The sequence below is a fragment of the Sciurus vulgaris genome (genome assembly GCF_902686455.1).
Source record: "Sciurus vulgaris genome assembly, chromosome: 3".
Classification (NCBI taxonomy): Eukaryota; Metazoa; Chordata; class Mammalia; order Rodentia; family Sciuridae; genus Sciurus; species Sciurus vulgaris.
The window spans coordinates 65,295,854-65,323,029 of record NC_136463.1 but is presented as its reverse complement, the minus strand read 5'-3'; the positions used below and the strand labels follow the sequence as shown (position 1 = coordinate 65,323,029).

The following is a 27,176-nucleotide window of genomic DNA, read 5'->3' as shown; positions in this document are numbered from 1 at the left end:
AGATAACAAATTTATGGCCAGCCTCAGCAATTCAGTGAAACCAGACCCTGTCTCAAAATAAAAAAATTTAAAAGTACTGGGGGTGTTGCTCAGGGGTAAAGCACTCTTGGATTTAATGCCAAGTACAAAAACATAATAACAATAAAAACTCCTGGACTTAAGAGTTAGACCTTTAGTTTGAATACATACTCTCTCCCTAATTAGTGCTATTATCTCCTTGAGTATCCTTGTCCTCTTTTTAGAGAATGAAGCTAGTCCCTACTTCCCTGGTAAACTACAGGAATTAAAGATGACATATGTAGAAGTGCTTAGTATCAGGTTTACAACATTCCAAAGACATAAATTTTTTTCTTTCTTTCTTTCTTTCTTTCTTTCTTTCTTTCTTCTTTCTTTCTTTCTTTCTTTCTTTCTTTCTTTCTTTTTTTTTTCTTTCTTTTTTTTTTTTTTTTGATACTAAGGATTGAACCCAAAGACTTTACTACTGAGCCACATCCCAGCACTTTTTAATTTTTATTTTGAGACAGGGTCTTGCTAAATCGCCAAGGCTGGCTTTGAACTTACAGTCCTCCAGCCTCAGCCTCCTTAGTCACTGACTGGGATTACAGGCATGTGCCACTGTGCCCACCTCAATGTGCTGTGTAATTGGAACTTCAGACACATATGCCATAATGACTGATTAAACTACAACATTTTGATAATACATTGTTACCAAATTCTAGAAATCTTTTTTCCCATTCTTTATGGGTGCATTAATTTATACTATTTGGGATTCATTGTTATATATTCTTACAGGCACACAAATTAACAATATAATTTGACCAGTATCATTCCCCAGTATTTCCCCTTTCCCCTCTTTTCCTCCCTCCTCATAGTCCCTTTCCTCAACTCTACTCTGAAATCTTGAATATTTTTTTTTAAAGTCTCATTGAAAAGCACACAAAGTGTTTTTTAAATAACTGAAAACTGGGCAAGTAGGTAGTATAAAATGACTACTATTTCTTTGCTTTGGAACTCTGGAATAAGGAATCAATAGGAAACTCCTCAGTTGTTCCTTGATTTTCGTGACCTTGACACTTTGAGAGATTGTAGACTTGTTTCTATTAGTCCTTCATTTAGAGTTGCTAATGTTTCCTCATGATTAAATTCAGGTTATTGATCTTCAACAGACTATATTGTGTAATCAATGCTGTGCTTTTGTTGAATCCTATCAGAAGTCCCATGATAATAACTTTGAACAGTTTATTAAGATGATAACAGATCCCTCCACTTCAAAGTCACTTTTTCCCTTTGAAACTAATAAATATTTTATGAACGTGCTTTGAAACTATGTAACTAGTCCTTCTATTTCTTGTCAAACTTTTCATTTATCTGTTTATAGCAGTATGTACTGACTTCCTATTTTATTCAATGGGTTATAATCCAGTACTATCATTATTTGTTTTGATGCTCATATTGTACCAAATTTAAACAAAGGGGAGTCCTTTTATCTGACTCCGGTGTTCTCCCTTTCCCATTCCCAACATTGTATACTAAAAAATTTCAAACATAAAGCAAAACTGAAGGAATTTTATGGTGAGGCATCTGTATACCTACTACCTGGATTCTACCATTACCATTTTACTATACTTTCTTATTATCTATCTGCCTTCATCTATTTATCTCTTTTATTTTTGTGCCTTTCAAAGAACATTATACACTTCTCATTAAAATCCAATGTTTGTTTAAAAGCTTTTTTCTTTTGAGGTAAAAATTTTCATAAAATTACATGCACAAATTTCAAGTGCACAATTACTGAGTTTTGGCAAATACATGACCTGAGTACTCCATGCTTGCATCAAGATAAGAACAAAAAAAATTTCCCATTTGATCCCCACCATTCATTCCCCAAGGCAACCCCTCTTCTGTTTTTTCCACCACAGATTAGTTTTAACTCTTCTAGAACTCATATAAATGAAATCATATAATATATATTCTTTTTTGTAAGGTTACTTTCACTCAGCATAATTTTCCTTGAGATGCTTACATGTTGTTGCATGTGTCAGCATTTGGCTTCTTTTTATTGCTGAATAGTATTACACTATATGAATATACCACAGTTTGTTTATCCAGTCTCCAATTGACGAACATTTAGGTTGTTCCTAGATCATGACTATCATGAGTAAAGTTGCGCTGAACAATTTTATACAAATCTTTATGTGCATATATATATTTTTTTATTTCTTATTAATAAATATCTAGGAGTAGAATTTCTGAACCACAGAGTAGATGAAGTAGATGAAGTCATATATTTTTCTCTGTTGTTTTTGTTGTGTGTTTGTTTGTTTGCGGGTTTTTGTTTGTTTGTTTGTTTTTGGTATTGGGGATGGAACCCAGGGGCACTTAACCTCTGAGCCACATCCTCAGCCCTTTTTTATATTTTTGTTTAGAGACAGAGTCTTGTTGAGTTACTTAGGGCGTCACTAAGTTGCTGAGGCTGGCTTTGAACTTGAGATCTTCCTGCCTCAGCTTCCTGAGCTGTTGAGATTACAGGTGTGTGCCATGGCTCCTGGCTCCTCTGTTCTTTTAATGTGTTTCCATCATTCCTTTTTTCCATATTTTTATTGATGCATTATAGTTGTACATAATTGTGGGATTTGTTGATACATATTCATATATGCACACAATGTAACAGTATAATTTAGCCAATATTGTTTCCATCATTCTTAGCACACTGCCTTGATTTCTACTACAATGGCATCTTCCAGATCCATCTTATACCCCAGAATAATTTATTTCCTCAGGAAAACTTGGTTTCTTTTAATGGGAAGTAATATTTAAAAACCAAGATCTGAATTCTACATATGCTCATTGTTCACAAGTCTCTGCTCCCAGGTTTCTTAGTGAACAGAGGTAGGGCATTTGTTTGTATATGTGTTTGCACACACATGTGTGTACAAAAACATTTATACCTGTACATATGTTTTTGTCTTTTAATTTTAAAAATCATGAGTTCATATCAATACCTCCAAGTCTAATCCAACACAACAGGATTTATTCTAGTTTTCTCCCTTTCCATTTTTGAAGCTCCCTACTATGGCTCATGTTATCCTGGGTATGTTTATTTATTTGATCAATCAGTCCATTAGTTCTGTATGGAACTAATCTCCCATTACTGCTGCTGTCCTCTTTCCCACCCTATGTCCTTTTTTTATTTTTGAAATCATTTTTTAAAATATTTTTTAATTACAGATGGACAAAATACCTTTATGTGGTGCTGAGGACTGAACCCAGTACCTCACATGTGCTAGCAAGGTGCTCTACCACAGAGCTACAAACTCCAGCCCTTTATGTCTTTCTTATATCACTTAAGGACACTATACTACACTACCCTTCCCATGTGCTTCATTCAGGCTCTTGACATCCCACATGAGATCTCCCTCCAAGTGGTAATCTTGAAGTGGTGATATTTCTTAGGCTCTGATGCTCTGTGACAAGGCAGATTTTCACTCAGATAGATACTTTCCTCAGTCCATTCATATTCTGGCTCCCCATGCTTGGCTTGGTCCAGTTCCCCATGTTGGACTTTTCTTCCACACTGACGTCTCCTTCATCCTTTTTATTTATTTATTTTTTTATTTTTTAATTTATTTTTATTGTAAATAAATGGGATACATGTTGTTTCTGTTTGTACATGGAGAAACAGCATACCATTTGCATATTCATACATTTACATAGAGTAATGATGTTTGATTCATTCCGTTATTTTTTTCCTTCCCCCCACCCCTCCCATCTCTCTTTTCCCTCTATACAGTCCCTCCTTCCTCCATTCTTGCCCGCCTACCCCCCTATTACGTGTCATCATCCGCTTATCAGTGAGATCATTCGTTTTTTGGATTTTTGAGATTGGCTTATCTCAATTAACATGATATTCTCCAATTTCATCCATTTGCCTGCAAATGCCATAATTTTATTATTCTTTATAGCTGAGTAATATTCCATTGTATATATACCACAGTTTCTTTATCCATTCATCAATTTAAGGGCATCTAGGTTGGTTCCATAGTCTGGCTATTGTGAATTGTGCAGCTCTGAACACTGATGTGGCTGTATCTCTGTAGTATGCTGATTTTAAGTCCTTTGGGTATAAGTCGAGGAGTGGGATAGCTGGGTCAAATGGTAGGTCCATTCCAAGTTTTCTAAGGAATCTCCACACTGCTTTCCAGAGTGGCTGCACTAATTTGCAGCCCCACCAGCAATGTATGAGTGTACCTTTTTCCCCACATCCTCGCCAACACCTATTGTTGTTTGCATTCTTGATAATCACCATTCTAATTGGGGTGAGATGGAATCTTAGGGTAGTTTTGATTTGCATTTCTCTTATTACTAAAGATGGTGAACATTTTTTGATATGTTTGTTGATTGCTTGTAGATCTTCTGTGAAGTGTCTGTTCATATCCTTAGCCCATTTGATGATTAGGTTATTTGTATTCTTGGTGTAGAGTTTTTTGAGTTCTTTATATATTCTGGAAATTAGTGCTCTATCTGAAGTATGAGTGGCAAAGATAGTCTCCCACTCTGTAGGCTTTCTCTTCACATTGCTGATAGTTTCCTTTTCTGAGAGAAAGCTATTTAGTTTGAATCTATCCCAGTTATTGATTCTGGCTTTTATTTCTTGTGCTATGGGAGTCCTGTTAAGGAAGTCTGGTCCTAAGCCAACAAGTTGAAGATTTGGACCTACTTTTTCTTCTATAAGATGCAGGGTCTCTGGTCTGATTCCAAGGTCCTTCATCCATTGTGAGTTGAGTTTTGTGCAGGGTGAGAGATATGGGTTTAGTTTCATTCTGTTGCATATGGATTTCCAGTTTTCCCAGCACCATTTGTTGAAGAGGCTATCTTTTCTCCATTGGATATTTTTGGCACCTTTGTCTAGTATGGGAAAATCATATTTATTTGGGTTTGTGTCCGTGTCCTCTATTCTGTACCATTGATCTACCTGTCTATTTTGGTGCCAATACCATGCCGTTTTTGTTACTATTGCTTTGTAGTATAGTTGAAGTTCTGGTATTGCGATACCCCCTATTTCATTCTTCCTGCTAAGGATTGCTTTAGCTATTCTGGGTTTCTTATTCGTCCAGATGAATTTCATGATTGCTTGCTCTATTTCTGTGAGGTACGTCATTAGGATTTTAATTGGAATTGCATTGAATCTGTATAGCACTTTTGGTAGTATGGCCATTTTGACAATATTAATTCTGCCTATCCAAGAACATGGGAGATCTTTCCATCTTCTAAGGTCTTCCTTAATTTCTTTCTTCAATGTTTTGTAGTTTTCATTGTAGAGACCTTTTACCTCTTTGGTTAGATTGATTCCCAAGTATTTTATTTTTTTTTAGGCTATTGCAAATGAAGTTTTCCTCATTTCCCTTTGAGCTGTTTCGTCGCTTGCATATAAAAATGCTATAGATTTATGCGTGTTGATTTTATAGCCTGCTATTTTGCTGAATTCATTGATGAGGTCTAGAAGTTTTCTGGAGGAGGTTTTTGGATCCTCTAAATATAGAATCATGTCATCCACAAATAGTGACAGCTTAAGTTCCTCTTTTCCTATTCGTATCCCTTTAATTTCTTTAGTCTGCCTAATTGCTCTGGCTAGAGTTTCGAGGACAATGTTGAATAGAAGTGGTGAAAGAGGACATCCCTGTCTTGTTCCCATTTTTAAAGGGAATGGTTTCAGTTTTTCTCCATTAAGAATGATGTTGGCCATGGGCTTAGCATAAATAGCTTTTACAATGTTCAAGTATGTTCCTACTATCCCGTTTTTTTCTAGTGTTTTGAGCATGAAAGGGTGTTGTATTTTGTTGAACGCTTTTTCTGTGTCAATTGAAATGACCATATGATTCTTATCCTTAAGTGTATTGACATGATGGATTACGTTTATTGATTTACGAATGTTGAACCATCCTTGCATTCCAGGAATGAACCCCACTTGATTGTGGTGCACAATCTTCTTAGAATGTTTTTGGATACGGTTTGCCAATATTTTGTTAAGAATCTTTGCATCTATATTCATCAGGGAAATCAGTCTAAAATTTTCTTTCTTTGATGTGTCTTTTCCTGGTTTGGGTATGAGGGTGTTATTAGCTTCATAGAAAGAGTTTGGTAAGGTACCCTCCTTTTCTATTTCCTGGAATACTTTGAGAAGTATTGGAATGAGTTCTTCTCTGAGGGTCTTGTAGAACTCGGCTGAGAATCTGTCTGGTCCTGGGCTTTTCTTGGATGGTAGATTTTTAATGGCTTCTTCTATTTCATTGCTTGATATTGATCTGTTTAAATCGTGTATGTCCTCCCAGTTCAGTTTGGGAGGAGCATATGTCTCTAGAAATTTGTCAATGTCTTCGGTACTTTCTATTTTGTTGGAATACAGATTTTCAAAGTAGCTTCTCATTATGTTCTGTATCTCAGTGGTGTCTGTTGTGATATTTCCTTTTGCATCATGTATTTTAGTAATTTGAGTCTTCTCTCTCCTTCTCTTTGTTAGTGTGGCTAAGGGTTTGTCTATTTTGTTTACTTTCTCAAAGAACCAACTTTTTGTTTTGTCAATTTTTTGAATTGTTTCTTTTGTCTCAATTTCATTGATTTCAGCTCTGATTTTAATTATTTCCTGTCTTCTACTACTTTTGCTGTTATTCTCTTCTTCTTTTTCTAGGACTTTGAGCTGTAATGTTAGGTCATTTAGTTGTTGACTTTTCATTCTTTTCTGGAATGTGCTCCATGCAATGAATTTTCCTCTTAGTACCACTTTCATAGTGTCCCAGAGATTTTGATATGTTGTATCATCATTCTCATTGACCTCTAAGAAGTTTTTAATCTCCTCCCTGATGTTTTTTGTTATCCATGTTTCATTCAATAGCATATTATTTATTCTCCAAGTGTTGGAGTAATTTCCCTTTTTTACTTTGTCATTGATTTCTACTCTCAGTCCATTATGATCTGATAGAACACAAGGCAGTATCTCTATTTTTTGCATTTCCTAAGGGCTGCTTTGGCATAACATATGGTCTCTTTTCGAGAAGGTTCCATGTGCTGCTGAGAAGAAAGTGTATCCGCTCGTTGATGGATGTAATATTCTATATATGTCTATTAAGTCTAGGTTATTGATTGTGTTATTGAGTTCTATGGTTTCTTTGGTTGGTTTTTGTTTGGAAGATCTATCTAGTGGTGACAGTGGTGCATTAAAGTCACCCAGAATTATTGTGTTGTGGTCTATGTGATTCTTGAAATTGAGAAGGATTTGTTTGATGTACAGGGATGCACCATTGTTTGGGGCATAAATATTTACTATCGTTATGTCTTCCTGATTTATGGTTCCCTTAAGCAGTATGAAATGTCCTTCTTTATCCCTTCTGACTAACTTTGGCTTGAAGTCCACTTTATCTGATATAAGGATGGAAACCCCTGCTTTTTTACTGAGTCCATGTGTGTGGTATGTTTTTTTTCCCATCCTTTCACTTTTAGTGTGTGGATGTCTTTTTCTATGAGATGAGTCTCTTGCAGGCAGCATATTGTTGGGTCTTTCTTTTTAATCCATTCTGCCAGTCTATGTCTTTTGATTGATGAATTTAGGCCATTAATGTTCAGGGTTATTATTGAGACATGATTTGTATTCCCAGTCATTTGGCTTATTTTTGGTTTTTAAGTTGGCTTGGTTTCTCCTTTGAGTGGTTTTTCTCTAAGGTAGTTCTTCCCTTTGCTGACCTCCATTGTTGTTTTTCATTTCCTCCTCATGGAATATTTTGTTGAGAACATTCTGTAGTGCAGGCTTTCTATTTGTAAATTCTTTTAACTTTTGTTTATCATGGAAGGATTTTATTTTATCTTCAAATCTGAAGGTTAGTTTTGCTGGGTATAGGATTCTTGGTTGGCAACCATGTTCTTTCAGAGCTTGAAATATGTTGGTCCAGGCCCTTCTAGCTTTTAGAGTCTGGGTTGAGAAGTCAGCTGCTATCTATATTGGTCTCTCCTTATATGTAATCTGATGCTTTTCTCTCACAGCCTTCAAAATCCTATCTTTATTTTGAATGTTAGGCATTTTCATCATAATGTGCCTTGGTGTGGATCTGTTGTGATTCTGTGCATTTGGTGTTCTGTAAGCCTCTTGTATTTGATTTTCCATTTCCTTCTTCAGGTTTGGGAAATTTTGTGCTATGATTTCATTGAATAGGTTGTTCATTCCTTTGGTTTGTATCTCTGTGCTTTCCTCAATCCCAATAATTCTTAAATTTGTTCTCTTCATGATGTCCCATAATTCTTGGAGATTCTGTTCATGATTTCTTACCATCTTCTCTGTTTGGGCGACTTTATTTTCAAGATTAAATATTTTGTCTTCATTGTCTGAGGTTCTGTCTTCCATGTGGTCTAGTCTGTTGGTGATGCTTTCCATTGAGTTTTTTATTTGGTTTATTGTCTCCTTCATTTCAAGGATTTCCATTTGGTATTTTTGAGGATCTCTATCTCTTTGTTGAAATGATCTTTTGCTTCCTGCAGGTGCTCTTTCAGCTTATTGGTATTATCATTCATTGCCTGCATTTGCTCTCTTATCTCATCCTTTGCTTCGCGAATCATCTTAATCATGTATAATCTGAAGTCCTTTTCTGACATTTCCTCTAACATACTGTCATTGGATTCTATTACTATAGAATCTAGATTTGTTTGGATCATTTTCTTCCCTTGTTTTTTCATGTTGTTCATGTATCTTCCCCTCTAGCAGTGTACATCTGGGGTATTGCAGATTTCCCCCTATAGGCTTATAGTGGCCCTATAGGTTTCCAAAACCCTTTCTTTAAGGGGAGATCAATATTAGCAGTGCGCAAATCAGACACTAAGCAATCCTAGACCAAATAGCTCCTATGGTGACAATAACAAAATTGTCATAATAAACAAAATGAGTTCAAATATTATCTTCGGTAAAACAAACAGATTTGCAATAAGGTCTGCAGTTTCTAATGGAGGACAAAGAGGATGCAGAGGGATGTAGAATGTGGCTGTTAATGGGATAAGAAAAGAATATACAGAAGTTCTAGAAAATAGAAAGTGTGAGAGTGTAATCAAAAGAAATCAGATTTTAGCATGCAAAAAAGGGAGAAAGAGAGACTCTGAGGGAACAGGTAAACAAAAGGAAAAGAAAGCAAGAAAAGTAAAGAAATAAAAACTTAAATTTTTTTAAAAAGGAGAAAAAAGAAAATCTACTGTATAGCAGTCATATACTAATGAAATCTCCCAGTGTTCAGTAGCCTGATGCATGAGAGGTACCTGACAATGAGCTTCAAGCCTCCAGCAGGCGTCTCAGGATGGGCTTTGCCCCACCCAAAGATCGGAGCTCTGGCTTCCGGGATTATCCAAGATGGCCGCTCTGGCTTCGAAATGTGTTGTCAAATGGGGAGTTGCAGCTCAGGGGTGGACATGGTCAGCTGGAGGTCCTGGAGACAGGATGCAGTTGGTCCGACAGGGGTCCTGGAGGTCCGGTGTGTTTGGTGTAGTTGTGTGATCCTGAAGGCCGGTTGCAATCAGTCAGTCTGGGGTCCCAGTGATAGGGTGCAATCGGTTGGTCTGGGGGTCCTGGCGGCAGGGAGCAGTCAGTCGATGTGAGGGCCCCAGAGACAGGGAGTGATCGGTCAGGCTGAGGGATCCTGGAGATGGGGCTCAGTCAGTCCGGCCAGGGGTCCTACGGGGCCTGGCTGTTGTCTCAAAATGGCGGCAGCCACGTGTCCCCTTCATCCTTTTTAGATTATGACTCCCCAGGACAGGCTGTCCCTTCTATTTGGATGTCCTTTTCACTTTGGTCAGGGTTAAACATCCACATGGGGCTTTGGTACCCCAATCTAAATCACCTCTCTGTTAAACTACCCTCTTCACCCATATGGTTTGTATGTTGCCCTTCCACATGGATGCCTTCTGCATGCTGCTCACACTCTGATAACCCATGCCAAGCCACCTCTGCATATATGCCCTCCTCGACACATTTGGACTCCGATATCCTGCCCTGCTCCTTGACCAGGAGCAGATACTTACCCTGCTGTGCCCCACCTAATGGCTGGAGGACCAAATTGCTCAAGAAAAGAAAGGAATAGAAGAAGGAGAAGAAAAAGAAAAAGAAAGGGAGAGAAGAGGAGGAACCCACAAAGCCCTTTAATAGGAGACTATTACTTAGGATCCTTTTGGTTTAAATAATAGAAAACAAAATCCAAAATGATTAACCAAAAAAGAAATTTAATCAAGCTATGTTATTTGCTTGTATGAACATGGCACAAAAAATCTCAAAATAGTGTAATTATAATGTACCAATGAAAAAAAGAAATTCATTCATGCAATGATAAAGTCCAGTGCTACTTCATGACACAACTAGGTTTGGGAGTTCAAATAATGACTTTAGGATAGGCATCTGGTTCTTTCTCTTTCTCTCATTTTCAACCCAGCCCTGCTGTCTTCTGTTTTATCTCCATGGTCATAAAACCTCTCCATTTGTGGCAACCAGGTCCATCATCACAGATTCATTCAAACTGCATATAAATAAAATAGAAAGTGTCCTCTTCCTAACGATTCAAGCATAAATCTTGTGCTAAACCAACCATTCAGGCTAGAAGAATAGAATGTCCTGTCTGATATAAGCCTAAGATGCATGTTCCATCTCTAGAACTATGAGTGGAACCCAACTCAAACACATAAACTGAGATGGGAGTCGAGCGGTGGTAACACTGGAGATAAAGCCACCAAGACAAAGATGAGTAGATGCCAAAAAACAAAAATCATTGAATGTCCAACTACAGAAATAAGAAGCTCACTGCATGTGATGACTACAAGTTCCTAGTAGTATTTGTTAATTATCAAATAAATGGCATAGAATAAATGCTAGTATCTTTCAGGGGAAGGAGAAATCACAGTAGAAGACTTCACAAGGAAAGAGGGACTTAGGACCATACTTTAAAAGGAAAGGGTGGTTACTCTATGATGTTACCTTATAGGAAATGTCAAAAAACTTGCACATACAAACCAGGAGACATGTATAAAAATGCTCAAAGGGCTGATCCCAAGAACAAAATATTGAAAACAACCTAAATATCCATTGCCAGGAGAAAAAATAATCAATTATTGTACACTCCTGTAATGACTTACAGTGATGAAAATGAATGAATCCCAGCTACAGGAATAACATAGATGGATATGATTGCATGATGTTGAAAAAAAGCAAAACTGCATATGACTTGATAACCTTTTTCTAAAGTTTAAAAAGGCAAAACTAAACTACATATGGTTTAGAGATATGCATGTAACATATATTGTTGTATAACTCTCACACTATTGAGAAAAGAAAAAGGAAGGGAAAGATAAAATCAGATTTCAGGATATTGGTCGGGGTGGAGAGAGAGGATGGAATAGGGCAGTAAAGAGTAGAAGATATAAGTTACCGATCACCTTCAGGTTTTACAGTAGATTCAACAGAAAAAAGCGTGGTTAGGAACCATGAATAGAATGGGGATACTGAAGCAAATGACTCCTATATGATATTAGGAGCAGATTTGTTTGGAAATAGATTAAATTCAAATATGGCAGGACTTTGAACAAGAGAATTGCATAATGCGAACTGCATTCTAATTTAATTTTACACATGTGTACTGAGCATTTTACTATTGGCAAGTCAATTATGAAGTGATAAAAGCTGGTGTGGGGTAATGAAAATAGAAATGAAAGGAGTGACCACAAGATACATTGCCAAAGAATAACCAGATAATTGTTTATTGGATATGGAACGGCAAATGTAGGGAGGAGTCAAAGTAGACTCTGGGAGTTTTCCAGCTAAGGGGTAGAATTAAAACAAAACAAAACCAAGAGAAGATGACATAGGTGTCTTATCAAATTTAGTATAGGTAGTTCCTGTAAAAGACCTGTGGGTCTCAAAGATGCCTTTGATATACTTGATTTTCCACAGCAGTTGTTAAAGGCTTGAGCTTGAAGAGAATGAAAATTTTCCCAATAGATGAATGAACTTTTGGTTAGTTCTTGGCTTTGCATTTGTGTCTTTTAGCTAAACTACACATCCAGTTTCCAAAGTCACACCATGGTCATGAAGTAAAGTTGTCTTCAAAACAATTTCAGAAATACATAGAATTGGTAGTATCTGAACTCAGGGGCAATGAAGATCAAGTTCTGGAAAGTGTTGTGGAATTTCTGATGAATAGTTTAAAGAGGAGTCATATTGAGGGTCTGAGGAATTGTGCAAGACGAAAATGGCTACATCAAATCCAACATGCTGCAGAGACAAGTGGAGTGTCTGTGGAGCCAGTATACACTGAAACATTTAAGGCCCTCACCCAGGTATGTTTTCTTTTCTTTTTTAAAATATTTATTTTTATTCTAATTAGTCATACATGACAGTGGAATGCATTTTGATACATCATATATAAAGGGAATATAACTTCTCATTCTTCTGGTTGTATGTGATGTAGAGTTACACAGGTCATGTAATCAGATATGCATGTAGTGTAATAATGTCCTATTCATTCTACTATCCGCGCCCACCCCCCCATCTAATCCCAGGTATGTTTTTGTTTGTTTGTTTGCGGTGCTGGAAATTGAACCCAGGGCCTTGTGCTTTCGAGGCAAGCATTCTACCAACTGAGCTATATCCCCAGCCCCCTAGGTATGTTTTCTAAGTGAGCTATAAGAGAAAAAATTTCTGAGCTGGGCACAGTGGTGCATGCCTGCAATCCCAGTGATTTGCGAGGCTGAGGCAGGAAGACTGCAAGTTCAAGGCCAGCCTGGGCAATGAAGGGAGACCCTGTCTCAAAATTAAAAAAAAAAAAAAAAAAAAAGTGTTTGTTGGGGGGTGTGCTGAGTGGTAGGATGCCTGTTTTAGTCAGCTTTTCTCTGCTGCTGTGACTAAATGATCTGACCAGCATAATTATAGAGAAGGAAAGGTTTATTTGAGGGCTCATGGTTTCAGAGGTTCCATTCCTCTGGGCTTGAGGTGAGGCAGAATATCACAGTGGAAGAGCATGGCAGAGGGAAGCAGCTTGAATCATCAGGAAGCAGAGAGAGAGAGAGAGAGAGACTCCAGATATAAAATATGTACCACAAAGCCATGCCCCAATTCCAATCTCCTCCAGCCACACCCTACCCCTTTTTGGGTGACACCTCACATCCAAACCATAACAGTGCCCTTGGGTTCCATGCCCAATACAAAAAAAAAAAAAAAAAAAGAATTTCCTCACAGTGGGTGATATCCAATGGTTGCATAGAAGTGGCACTTGATTCTAATACATTACAAATGGCCCAAAGCCTAGATGAGATGCCACTGGGATTATGGCCAGTGGGTAAGATAGAAGCAGAGAGGAAAGGTGTAAAGATGTGAAAAAGAACTCTTAGGATTTCTAATTTCATTTGTGCTGAGAGTCAACTAAACCAAGAATAGACAATGAACTAATAGTTCATATCTAATACCAGAAAAGAGATATGCAAACAGTTCAAGCTATATTTCCCTGACATTATGTTCAGGTAACATCAAACTATAAAAATGAACTATTTAAATCATAAACTCATCATAAAGTAAGCTCCAACATTACACAATATGTCACAGTACTGCCTAGAAGCAAGCTGAAACTATTAGAATCCTGTCACTTAAAAGACATGGTCCTGTGGAGCCACTGCCCAAAGCCTTGCACCTTTTCAGAAACTCCCAGATTGCTACTTCTCTTAAGCAGAAATAGCACAACTGTTTTCTACATATTCCTCTGATTCCTCTGATCCAGGAGTCCTGTGCCAGTGATCATCATCATTTTATACATTTTACACACACACACATACACACACACTCAATTGGAATCATCTCCTGAATGGCTGAATTTTCCAATGTTGTTGGCAATGATGCAGTCAGGATCAGGAATCCATTCAAGGAAAGGAGACATTGTCCCACTTGCTTTAGAGATCTTTGGTACCCTAAGAAAAATCTTATTTTATATTTGTTAATTACTCCATATGTCTTATATGTGGAAAGGAGGAATAAAAGCAGAAGAAAAAGAAAGTATGGAAAACAAACCTAAATAAATAGAAAGTAAAGACAAATAGCAAGGAATGTGTCTCTCATGTCCCCAGTTTGTGAATATGTTCAATATATATGTTATCACATAATACTGTTAATAATTTATTTTTTGATATAGAGATTTTCATTATTTTAATTAGAAATAGAAACTGCAGAAAGTTAGAAGTCTTGGGCTCCAAGAAACCCTTTCCTGAAGTGGCATAGATCAAATATATGTGTTAATAATGCAAACTGTGTTAATAATTCCTTGAGAACATTTTGTTTCATATTCACATATTTAGATGGCCAAGAGATATGAGTGAAATGAAGGCATCTTCTTGCTTCAGCTCTCTAAAATCAATACTTTTAACTGAAGCCCAGAAAATACGACTATAGTTCAAAAGGATTTAAGGGTTTTTTGTTTTGTTTTGTTTTGTTTTTGTGTGAGTGTGTGTGTGTGTGTTTTGGGGTTCTTTTTTTGGGGGGTGAGGACTGAACCCAGGGCCTTGTGCATGCGAGGCATGCACACTACCAACTGAGTTATATCCCCAGCCCCTGGATTTAAGGTTTTTTAGAACAATTTTTTAGTTGTAGACAGACACTATACCTTTATTTTATTTATTTATTTTTATGTGGTGCTGAGGATCGAACCCAGTGCCTCACACATGCTAGACAAGTACTCTATCACTGAGCCACAACCCCAGCCCAGGATTTAAGTTTTAAACCTTTAATTTGATTAGACTTGAGAGGTTTGATTTTGCTTTGTTCTTGTTTTCAATAAAGCAATCTAGTTGGCATTAGAGGAAATCCATTCCACTCATGAAAACTCAGGTTTGGAGGACAACTGTGGTGTCAGCCTTTTTCCCACTGCCCATGAACGGTAGTATCTGCATCATTTACTCAATAAAATGAAATTATTGGTGCCATGTTCACAAACTGAGTGGTGAAGGGATCGGGAGATTTCTTTGGCTATCGGCAAATACATATCCAGAAATGTCATGCCACAGGATGCTGAAACTCATGGAAATAAGAAGATCAGTGCTCACATTTCCCTCTTAGAAGAAAATGAACTACTTCCTGATCGAGGGTCTGTTCTGCTGAGGAATGTGGCTTGTACCCTAGATGATGCTCCATTTGTACTGAACAGAGTGCTTTACCGGGACATGGAGGGAATCAGGTGAGAACTCCTTGAAGTGATTAGTTTCATCTTCCTTAAAAATAAAAAATATTCTAGCACCTCCAAATCCTAGTGAGCTGCTCCAGAGAGAAATGTCTCAAGTCACCAGGCTTCTAGAGTGGGAACTGATGTGTTTCCAATCTTGAGTCTTGAATGGTTTCAGTTGATCAATTCTAGAACTTACTCTTTGGCAATGATTCATCACCTAGGGACTCTGTTTCACAGTATTAGCTCAATAAATTATGTCTTCTTTATTCAGTTTATATGTATTTTCTCTGGTAAGACCTGTCTTTTAAATCCTTCCCTCAAATCTGGTAATTTTACTTGAGTTCACTTCTCTTACTTATAAATGCCCATGATTTTGCATAAAGAATTGATCTAGTTTCCTCCGTGGTTTAATCTAAATCCTCCCCATTTGTCTTATTCCTATCCTGTTATTCCTTTTCTTAAGCTTTACAGTAGTGGATGAAGGGAAACCAATCCACGTCCCCCAAGTACAGTACCATGGGAACATCGTCTTCTGGAACAATTCTCGCAGTAAGAATGATCGTAATGGGTCATTACTGGCTCTGCCTCTGCATGATGCATATATGAGGATCTTTGGGGTCCTGGCTGTTGACACACTTAGAGATCCCCACAAAATAAATATCTTCGTACCTCATGAGATCAGATTCTATCAGGTAAGTCATAGAAGTCTTCAGGAACAATGGTAGAATTGCCTCTCCTTCTATACTTAAAAAGGCCTCTTGTTTTATACTTCTTAAAAAGTGAAACCTGAAACCAGATGAGAGTAAAGTTATGTGTATAAACAATATTATCATGCTTGCTCCTGTTCTCTATACTTGTCAAACTTTGGAGAGGTTCCCCATTACTTATGAAAGGACACTCAGTTTCAGTTGCACATCTATGCTTCAGCCTTTTTAGGAATGTGTTAATATGTGTCTCATAGGATTAACCATAGACTAGAGTTTGATGCTGTGGAACAGAATCCAACAATTAAATTACTAGGACCCTATAAAATAGGAATAAAACTTTAGAAGGAATATATTTGTGTTTTATTAATCATGCTACCTACAAATCCTTTGTTCTTTCTACAAAATATGATAAATATGATATGCATCCCCATAGCTCTTGATTTCAGTGTTATCATTTTTAAGAACAAAGAATAAAGAAAATGTTTCTTAAATATTCAAGTTAGACCACACACACACACACACACACACACACGCAAGACAGGCATTTATCTTGTTCTTCTGACTCTATTCTCCAATAGTATATATCATAAATTTCACTGGGTAATTATCAGAAAGCAAATCATAAAAAGTTACGAGGTCTCTCTTTACACTGTGTGTGTGTGTGTGTGTGTGTGTGTTGCTGGTAATCACACTAAGGATCTCAACTAATGTCTCCAGCTCACACATCTTTGCTTTCTTGGTGGTCCTTTTATCATAGTAAGATCAGGAGCACTACCTTTTGAGAAATGATGAATAATTGTAGAAAGTAGATTATTATTCATTTAAAAGATGATCAATCAATGCATTAATAATTATTTATTTTGTTTTTTTAAAAATAAAAGGTCATTTGAATTTTCTCTCTTCCAGGGTGTTGCCAATGTCTTTAGCACTGCCTATCACTATGTTCACAGCCGGGAGCACATCCTGCATATTGTGATCACTGGCCTTGGCTGGCTCTACAATGTCACATCGAATATCATCTCCATCACTACATACTTTGTTGAGCCTAGCCCAGACCAGGTAGGCAAGCCTTGGCAGTGTTAGACCCCTTCCATGTAACCAGGTTATAGTTACTAGATATTGATGTCTTACTAATGTCTAAAAACCATATTAGTCAGTCATTAAGACTAACTAGAGTTGCTTCTCATGACTCCAATTCAAGACCCCTGGTTAGGAATCCATCTCAAACTGCCTTGGACAAAAGGGAAAATTGTGACCAAAATGAAGAAAAGGCAGGCATCAAGCTGGCTTCCAGCATGACCAGATCCAGGGTTTCCATACCATCAGGGCTCAATCATGTTCTTTATGTTTCCACTTCTCATGTTTGCTTCCCTCTGCATGTTAGCTTTGTCATTCTGGAAAAAGATGAGCTTTCTCCATAAGTCAAGTCAGATGCCTAGGAAAGCATCCAGTAAAAAACTCCAATTTGGAAAACCCAAGAAAGAAAACTTTTTGACTCATCCTAAGATACATCCTAGTAGCCCAAGAGGCAAAATCCACCAGAATCATATGAGTGAAGTGGGAAGGGACGAGGGGCTGCTATTTGAAAGGACATAGTTATGTCATACCAATTATATATGTACAAATATATATATATATTTTTTTTAACTAGAGATTGAACCCAGATGTGCTTTACACTGAGCTATATCCCCAAGCTATAATATGGTGAATTCTTGATGTTTGCTTTGCTTTTTTACACTTACCATTAGGATTTTTTTATATGATGAGAATGAATGGCAAGGCATATTCCTTTCAAAAACGCTCAATGATTCTGCAATGTGCCAGATCAGTTGGTGGCCTCACCTTGGTCATCTCCCAGTCCCTTGCCTGGCCCACCACAGACATCTCCTGGCTTCTTTTTTTCTTTCCCTCCTACCAGCTCTGGGCTTTTCCCCTCAGTGGCTGGGGCAAACTGATGAAGCCTAGGTCATAGAAAGTAGAATCACATAGCTCTTGGTAGGGTGGCCATTCCATGGAGGTGGAGATCACCTCATCATTGACACTGCTCTTGGAAGGGGAAGGATCAGGAGTGGAAGTGGAAGCCTTGAAGTGTCCTTGGATCTGCAGCAGTCCACCCCATCTGACAGGCCCCTTCTCCAGTAAAAGTGTGTGGGAGTCTGGGGAGGATTCAGAAGTGCCTTTCCAGGGCCTTAAGGAAAACAGTATATAGGGCACCATGGAAAAGGCCAAAATGACCCAGAGCAATCACCAAGAAACTTGGCTTCCATGGTGTATAATCTCAGATCATGACAACATGGACAAAGTCTCAAAGGTCATGGTCTATTCCTAGGGCTATCTCATGGTGACAAAGAAGCATGTTGAAAGGTGAGGTGAGAGGAGATCCACCCAGCAATCAGGGTCTGAGTGAGGTTACAGCGGGGCAGAGACCAGAACAGCCTATCCAAAGCTATAGTTAGGATTTTATCTTAGGTGCAAGATACTGTGGTTAAGTTTTGATGTTAAAAATAGCTGAGAATTTCCAGGTATTATGGCATGCATACCTGTAAACCCAGAAACATGGGAGACTAAGGCAGGAGGGTTAAAAATTCCAGGCCATCTTCAACAATTTACCAAGGCTTTTAGCAACTTAAGCTAGATAAATAAAAATATAAAAATGGTTCAGTGATAAAGTGCCCCTGGATTTAATCCCCAGTACAAAAAAAAAAAAAAATACTGAACATTGCCAGGCAGGGCAGTACACACCTATAATCCCAGCTACTGGGGAGACTGAGAGAGAGGGATCATGAAATTGAGGCCAAACTGGGAAACTTAAGAGAAATCCAGTCTTCAAAGAAAAAATAAATAAATAAAGAGGGCTGAGGATGTATCTCATGGTAAAGCACTTGCCTGGCGTGCTTGAAGCCCTGGGTTCAATCCCCCAGAGCTGCAAAATAAGTAAATAAAATTAAGCTGTTAAACTGGGGGGAAACTGCCATCTTTTTGGCAAAGGATTAACAGTTACATGTGAATCCATGAGGGTTTTTTAATTTGTTTGTTTGTTTTGCAGTGCTGGGGATCAAACCTAGGGCCTTGCATGTTCTAAGCAAGTGCTCTACCCCAACTCCAGCCCCTTTAATGAGAGTTGTTTGTTTTTTTTAATTTAAAAGAGAATGCTGGGTGTGTTGGTGCATACCTGTAATCCCAGCTTCTCAGGAGGCTGAAGCAGGAGGATAACAAGTTCCTATTGTGCAGGGAGATGGGGCTTAATGGTAGATGTGTAGGTCATGATTCTATAATGCCGATTTTATAATGCCGATTATAAAAGGACTGGAGGCTGCAAGTCTGATCTCTAACCCTCTATCACCCTTGGGCCTTCCATCAGAAGATAGAGTAAGAAGGCCTTAACCAGATGCTGACACTTTAATATTGGACTTCAGCATCCAAAACTATAAAAAATAAATTTCTTTTCTTTATAAATTACCCAGTTTGGGGTATTCTGTTTTGCCAATGAAAGTGAAACTAAGACACCAAGTATAATGTAGAAAACATTTTTTCATCTAAAAAGGTTAGTAGAACATTTGAGGTCAGAGTGTAGAAGCAAGGGAGGTTTCACTTCACAAAGCAGTTGTTTATCTTCCTAGAACAATTCAGCATACCGTCACTATGGATCCTCTTATTAGGACTTCTCTCTTTCCCAAGAATTATTTTTTTTAAAGGGGGCATGTAAGAACTCCATTTTATTTCCCCTAATTGAATTTTTCTTTCCTATGGTTTAGTGTATTTTGCAGAGTATATTAATATTGCTTTCTTATAAATAAACTAGTTTCTAAAAAAAAAAATGTTCATTAAGACTCAAATAATAGGGCTGGGGATGTAGCTCAGTTGGTAGAGTGCTTGCCTCAAATGCACAAGGCCCTGGGTTCAATCCCCAGCACCGCAAAAAAAAAAAAAAAAAAAAAAAAAAAAGACTCAAAAAATATTTTCATAGGTTTTGACCTACAGTTTGAAAATCTCTTAGATGTAAAGGCGATAAAGAAGAAGCAAAGAGAATAGAAGGAATGTTTAGGTTGGTAGGAGAAGGTGGTGTCTCAAAAGCCTAGTGAAGAAAAGAATAGAAGAGAAGTGCACACCTGTAATCCCAGCAGCTTGGGAGGCTGAGGCAGGAGGATCACAAGTTCAAAGCCAGCCTCAGCAATTTATTGAGGCCCTAAGCCTTGATAAAGACAGTGAGACCCTGACTCTAAATAAAATGTAAAAAAGGGCTGGGGATGTGGCTCAGTGGGTAAGCACCCCTGGTTCAATCCCCAGTACCAAAAAAAAGGGGCCGGGGAGAGAGGAGTTGTTCACTGAATCAAATGCTGTCAAGAGGTAGATGAAGATGAAGACTGGGGATTAATCAATGGATTTGAAAATGAAAGAGTTTCTTGTAGCCCCTTGACAAGAACAGTTTTACAGTTTCAGTGAACTGGTGGGGACAAAGACCTCACTGGAGATTTTTTTTTTTTAATTGTATTTATTGGAGCTGGAGTTGTAGCTCAGTGGTAGAGCACTTGCCTAGCACATGTGAGGCCCTGGGTTTGATACTCAGCACCACATATAAATAAATAAAATAAAAGATCCATTGACAACTAAAAAAATATTTTAAAAAAAGTTCAAAACATTGTATTTGTTTGGGCTTTTCTATGTTTCCCAAATATTCTACAATGGTTTTTTTTTTTTGTTTTTTTTTTTTTTTGCAGTTCTGGGGATTGAACCCAGAGATTTATGCATTCTAGCAAGGTTCTACTACTGAACTACATCCCCAGACTTTTAAAAAATTTTTATATTTTGAGAAAGTCTTCCTAAATTGCCCAGGCTGGCCTGGAATTTGTGATCCTCCTACCTCAGACTCCCCAGCCTCTGGGATTACAGGTGCATGCCACTGCATCTGGCTACAATGCATTTTTAACATCAGAAAAATAATAAAAACACAGTTTTGTCATAATTATAAAAAATAAGTTTGTGCATTTAAGAAAAATATTGATTTTTGAAATTTTTCTTTTATGGAACACTTTGTTCTTTAATGGTACTGAATAAATAAAATGTCACTGTCCATAAAGCTAGAGGTCCTACTGTCCTAATTTTTCTCCATTTATCTGTCCCCAAAAGCTTTAAAGAGAATATGAGATCTAATTACCACTCTTTAATGAAATCTCTTCCTCTTTTCAAGGATTCAGACTATGTTTTACGCAATATGATGGTTACAGGGCAGCTGGGTCTAACAGAAATCCACACAAATCCCCCTACTACCTTTAGGAAATCATGTGTCTTCAGGTATGAAATGTGTCTCTTTTCTTCAATTGCCAGAACACAATCCAGTGGTGTGATAGTGGATCTGAAAGACATAGCTTCTACCCTTTATTAGTGCATACTGACTCATTCTTCATTATTATAAAATTGTTATTCTTGATTATTACTCATTATTACTCATTATTTATTATTACTCATAATTATTACTCATAATTTAATATTATTACTCATTATTTATTATTTTAAAATTTACATATACCAAAAATTACTTATTTTGTTGTTTACAGTCCTGTGAGTTTTAATAATGCATATATTCTTGTGATCATTAGACAAATAGGATACAGAACAACTCTAACACTCCTAAATCAGTCTTTCAACCCATTCCTAAACCTGAAAACCACTGATCTGTTCTGCATCAATTGCCTTTTAAACAAAAATTCCTTTAGAACATTGTCTCCCTGGAACATATTAACTCATTTTCTATCAACTGCTTTTTAAAACAGATTTCATTGGTATTCCAAATAAAAATTGCAAAATTGTGTATTTTAAAGCATGACAGTATTTTATTTTCTATGATTTTCTTATAAGTATTGAACTTGGCAAAAATGATTATGAATAATAATTTTATTCATTTTCCCCCATAAATGTGAATAATCCCTCCATAGCACTTATTGGAGCTCATCTGTTAATGTTGGCTATATTGTGAATGTGCATTTTTTTTTAAAGAAGATAGGCAGAGGAAAAGGGAGGAGAAGGAAAAGTAGATAATGTTGTTTTCAATGGGTCCCCAGTTCTAGATCACTGAGAATGACCATCACCTATGGAAGGCAAGGAACATTTTTAATCTGAACAGATACAAAACAGATCTTAACTGAGAACACGTGTATTACAAAATGAACTGATTGCATTAACCCCGTTTCAGACTAGTAGGCTAATTTGAAATTTAAGTACATATGTTAATTAAATTTTAATTTGGCCTCATGCCTTTGTTTTTTTTTGTTTTTTTTTGTTTGTTTGTTTGTTTGTTTGTTTTTGTGGGGGGGGAGGTGCTGGGATCTAACCCAGGACCTTGTGCTTACAAGGCAAGCACTCTGCCAACTGAGCTACCTCCCCAGCCCCCATTTAGCTTTTCCACATGGTTATTCCTATGCTAGTCAGGCATTTCGCTGGGGTCCTTCTAACACCTAGATTCATAATCTGGATTCCTGTGTAGAACTCAAGAGCAGATGCCTTTGAAGGAATGCTATTGGCCCACAGGCTTTATTAAGATGCCTGGAAAGTTTAATACTATGCATCATTACTGTGGTCTTCATAAATATACAAAGTGGTGACTTAACAGCAGGAAGGAATGGGAATAGCAGAAGGACTCAATCTTACCTGTCATTATTGGGTTAATATATATGTGCTTTTTGAGGCTAGACAAAGCACCAACATTTTCCAAATTATTGAAAGGAATGGCAGCCCAACATCAATGTAGATGGGGGCAAAGAGATGTGCCTATCATTCACTAGAGAAGAAGCAGCCACTGTATTTCCATGAAAATCTCAGTCTCTCACTGAAATAAATGCTAAAGAATGCCCTGCCCAGATTCCCCAATATGCCTTTTGCCAGCTTCTGCAGGTACTGCTGCATGAAGCGACACCTTACATTGTAACTTTCCCTGGAGGAGTGCCTTCCAGTGATTAGAGCCCCTTCTGGAGAGGTAATCAAGAGCTCTGTGAACACTCTCCAACCACAAACCACCACCTCGCACCCAGAGCAACTTAGAACCAGTGACTGACCAGCACTAAGATGCAAAAGACCCTTTCCTTGCCTCAAGGTGGGACAGTGTCTTCTCTACATTGACCTCCCAGATCTTCCCCCTTGGGATCAGGATGAGATTAGACTTCACCTGAAATCATATGGTACTCAGTTTCTGCCACTTCCTTATCCTACTTTCCTCAGTCCCTTGAGTGTTTTACACAAGAGTACTCCCTCAGTAAATTACTTGCATAAGCATCCTTGTCACAGGCTCTGCTTCTAGGGAACCTGACTTAACACACTCGTGTTTCCTTCCTGAATTTAACACATACTGGTCAAGAAAAGTAAATAAAGAACTGAACACCCACAGATAAGTCTAAGTACCTGTATAATAAAGATAATGAAGCAGAGCATCCTGATGCTGAGTGATTTGAGTGTTGCTACTTTAGTTAGATCAGGTGGCCAGGGAAGTCTCCCATGCAGAGGCGATGTTTGAGCAGAGAAACATTCAACTGAGTTGAACTGAGGGAGAGAACCATGTAAAAATCAAGGGATGCAGCATTCTATGCAGGCAAAACAGCAACCAGGGCTGGCATGGTGGCAGTGAGGTGGGCACAAGAAAGTAATTCGGTGTGTTTGGGTGGAAGGATGTGAACAGGCTGATGTTTAATATCCTTGTGCTTATTTGGGTTTCATTTCAGAGATTTCCTTTTTAAGTGTACAGACAGTTCAGAAGTTGTTTTGGCTTCTATCTATGGAGAAACCCACATAGTAATTCCACTTCGTGAGAGAACAGGAGAGGCTCTGGGAGCCCTTGATGTTAACATTGGCCGGACCAGGATGTTGTTGTATCAAGAATATAAAGATCTACAGAAAATGATGAAGGTGATCCAAGCTGCCTGCTATGAAATACTAGGCGAATGCTCTGGAGAGATAAAGAAAAACATTATCTTAGGTATTGTGAATGTCTGGATTCATGGGATTAATAGGTTTGGGGGAAATCACAGGCAGTGTGATGAAGGATGCAGTATCTAAAATTATTCATTTCAATATGTAGGTCTTTCCAGGTGAAATGAATTCCCTTATGCAGTCTTAGCCTGAAGAGTATGGTCCATAAATTAAAGCAAAGGGCATGAATCACATTATCTTTGGTTAGAAGTATACAATTTTAGAACTGGAAGGACTTGTAAAGGAAAGATGGAACTAGCATTATCAAATACCCTGTCATGTGTTCTTTCATTTAATCCCTACTATGGCCTTAAGAGGTAAATGGTGAGACCCCATTTTACAGGTGAGGAAAATGAAGTGCAAAGAAAGTAAACACTAAATGGAGAAGGTTGGATTGGAACCCAGGTTTGGGTGCTCTTTCCAAGATATTGCACAGCATTAACCAATCAGAACATCTCATTTAACAGATAAAGGAGCTAAAGCTCACAAAAATCCATTGCCTGAGGTCCAATAGTAAACTAGTGGCAGAGCCAAGACTAGACCCAATTCTTGTGACTCCACATCTACTAGGCTATCTAAGTATGATACCAGGTTAGAAAGGAGAGCAAAAAGGAGGCATGGAAACCCTTGGCAAGAATAAAGTACATAGAATTAGTATAATACTATGTAGGATTAAGTGGAAAGATTGCTAGCCATTACATAGTATGATAAGAGAGAAGAAAATCAAGTGCAGTGGCACAAACCTGTAATCCCAGTCACTTGGGAGGCTCACTTGGACTAGATTCAAGGCCAAACTGAAAAACATAGTGAGGCCCCATCATAAAGGAGGAGGAGTGTTCTCTCTGTGTAAAGACTGAGATGGAGCACTTTTCTGTATATTATTTTATTTAATTCCCACAGTTTACCAGGGAAATAGGGATTAGCTTCATTCTCACAAAAGAGAAAAAGGGTACTCAAAGAGACAATAGTACTAATAGGGAGAAAGTATGCATTAAAACTAAAGGTCTAACTCTGAAACCCAAGTTTTTAATCTTTTCTCAAAGTCTCCTTCCTATGAGTTACACCACACATAATGCCATATTTATTTTGATTTCTTGGATAGAGAAACAAAGAAAGTTTAAAATTATAGGACATGAGCCAAGAGTGGTGATGCACACCTGTAATCCCAGCGACTCTGGAGGTTGAGGCAGAAAGATCACAAGTTCAAGGCCAGCCTCTGCAACTTAGTGAGACCCTGTCTCAAAATAAAAAATAAAAATCTGGGGATGTAGCTCAGTGACAGAGGATTTACCTAGCATGCTAGCATGCATGAGGCCTTGGGTTTAATCTCCAGTACTGCAAAAAATAAAATAAAATAAAATAAAATAAAATAAAATAAAATAAAACAAAACATAGGAGGACATGGTCTTTTTCCCAGAAAAAAAAAAAGTTACTGAAATAGGCTTACAATCCTAGGGAAAAGCAATGTATGTGACTCACCAGCAATGTGTGATGTCATTAATGACATTCTGTTATTCCAGAGATGGAAAAACTGGGGGAAGTCCAGCGAGCAGGAATCATCTTCTTCCGAATCATGCTGCAGGAACTGCAGGCATGTCTCCAGCTACTTAGTTCCATGGACTTTGTGACACTGTTGCTCTACGATCATAATACTCAGATAGAGTCAACATCTTCTGAGGACAGCAAATCCATGGAGTTGAAAGCCAACATAAACCTAGTGCATGACATCCTGAAGGGAGTTATCTTATTCTTTCATCCAGAATTGGAATCTTCAAGTGACTTGGAAGATTGGGATAAGGATAAACTTGTACGTTTCTTAAAATCACTCTTTTTATTGAATAATAACTACACAAATTTAGGTGTACAAATCATAATAGCACAACTTATAAGTACACAAATACAAGATTCTTCATATAATGAACACATCCATATAACGGATGCATCAAGAAACAGAACATGTTAGGTGCTGTGACACACGCCTGTAATCCCATCAGCTTGGGAGGCTAAGGCAGGAGGACTGCAAGTTCAAATCCAGCCTCAGAAACTTAGCAAGGCCCTAAGCAACTCAGTGAGACCCTGTCTCAAAATAAAAAAATAAAAAGGGTTGGGAGTGTGATTCAGTGGTTAAGCAAACCTGGATTCAATCCCTGATACCAAAAGGAAGAAAGAAACAGAACTTTAGTGACATCCTGTTAGCTCTCCTTTGTATCCTTTCCCATAATCTCTGCCCGCTAATCCATACACCCCAGGGAGGGTAACCATGATCTTGACTTCTAACACCATAGATTAGTTGTACCCATTTTAAATTTTATGTAAATAGAATCATGTAAACTGGTGAACAGGACACTGTATTTCTACTTGCTGTTGATCCCATACCTTTTCTTTTGTTCTTTGTTCACAGTATGTTAACAAATATTTAGTGGAGAGTATTTGTTCCTTTGATCCAACTGCTAGCCATGTGAAAGTCAACTTACAGCTCATTAATAAATACATCAAAGGTAAATTTCCATTTAATCATAGTTTAAATCTATACCAAGAACCATAAAACATAATTGTAATTTTAAAAGCAAGTGGTTCATAAATTGAATTTTAGGAGAAAAGTTATGACTAAGTTTTCTAAAAGGAGGGATATAGTTTATGATCTACTATATTTTCCCCAAAGACTATTCCACACATATGAGAATTTGAAAGTGCCTCTGTCTCTCACTTATTGAATACATGTACATTGTTCATTAAAAAAAAAAAAAAAAAAAAAAAAGAAGAAGAAGAAGCAGCAAAACCAGGCACAGTGGCATTGTGTCCCAACTACTTAGGAAGCTGAGAAGGTAGGAGGATCACTTGAATCCAGGAGTTAAGACCAGCCCAGGCAACATGATGAGACCCTGTCTAAAAAAAAGAAAGAAAGAAAGTGAATAGGGGCTTCAGAGAGGATAGGAATATTAAGCAAAAAAACTATTATCTTTTACTTTAATAAAGAATTGAATAAAATAAAAGATCACTAGTCTATATTGAGGAGAATCAGCAGGACTGCACAGCAGCAAAACTCAGGTTAGACAAGATGACAAGCTCTTTGGCCACAGTTGTAGGCCACATCTAAGAGTAAATGTATAAATGCATGCTGTTCCCCCACTGATATGTATTCCCCTACCAGACACCTCAGGCTGTGGATGTGAGGGAACCAGTCACAAAAATAAAGTTCGCTTCTTTGTTATTTATGAAAAGTTAATCATTAATTGGGAAAATGGTTCTGTAGAAATCACTCCCTAACTCTGTCCTTCTCCAATATCTCCCCTTCTCC

General features: G+C 37.7%; 1 protein-coding gene across 1 annotated transcript in view; it reads left to right on the top strand.

Moving 5' to 3' along the window:
• The window catches only part of EFCAB5 (EF-hand calcium binding domain 5), a 120,878-nt gene extending 94,936 nt beyond the window's left edge, over positions 1 to 25,942 (top strand). Inside the window, exons 14-20 of the mRNA XM_079130770.1 lie at positions 12,059 to 12,348; positions 15,058 to 15,227; positions 15,679 to 15,907; positions 16,829 to 16,981; positions 21,111 to 21,214; positions 23,632 to 23,885; positions 25,399 to 25,942. Coding sequence (XP_078986896.1) covers positions 12,059 to 12,348; positions 15,058 to 15,227; positions 15,679 to 15,907; positions 16,829 to 16,981; positions 21,111 to 21,214; positions 23,632 to 23,885; positions 25,399 to 25,841 — 1,643 coding nt within the window. The 3' untranslated portion in view covers positions 25,842 to 25,942. The remainder of the gene's footprint in view (positions 1 to 12,058; positions 12,349 to 15,057; positions 15,228 to 15,678; positions 15,908 to 16,828; positions 16,982 to 21,110; positions 21,215 to 23,631; positions 23,886 to 25,398) is intronic.
• The last annotated feature ends 1,234 nt before the right edge of the window (positions 25,943 to 27,176 follow it).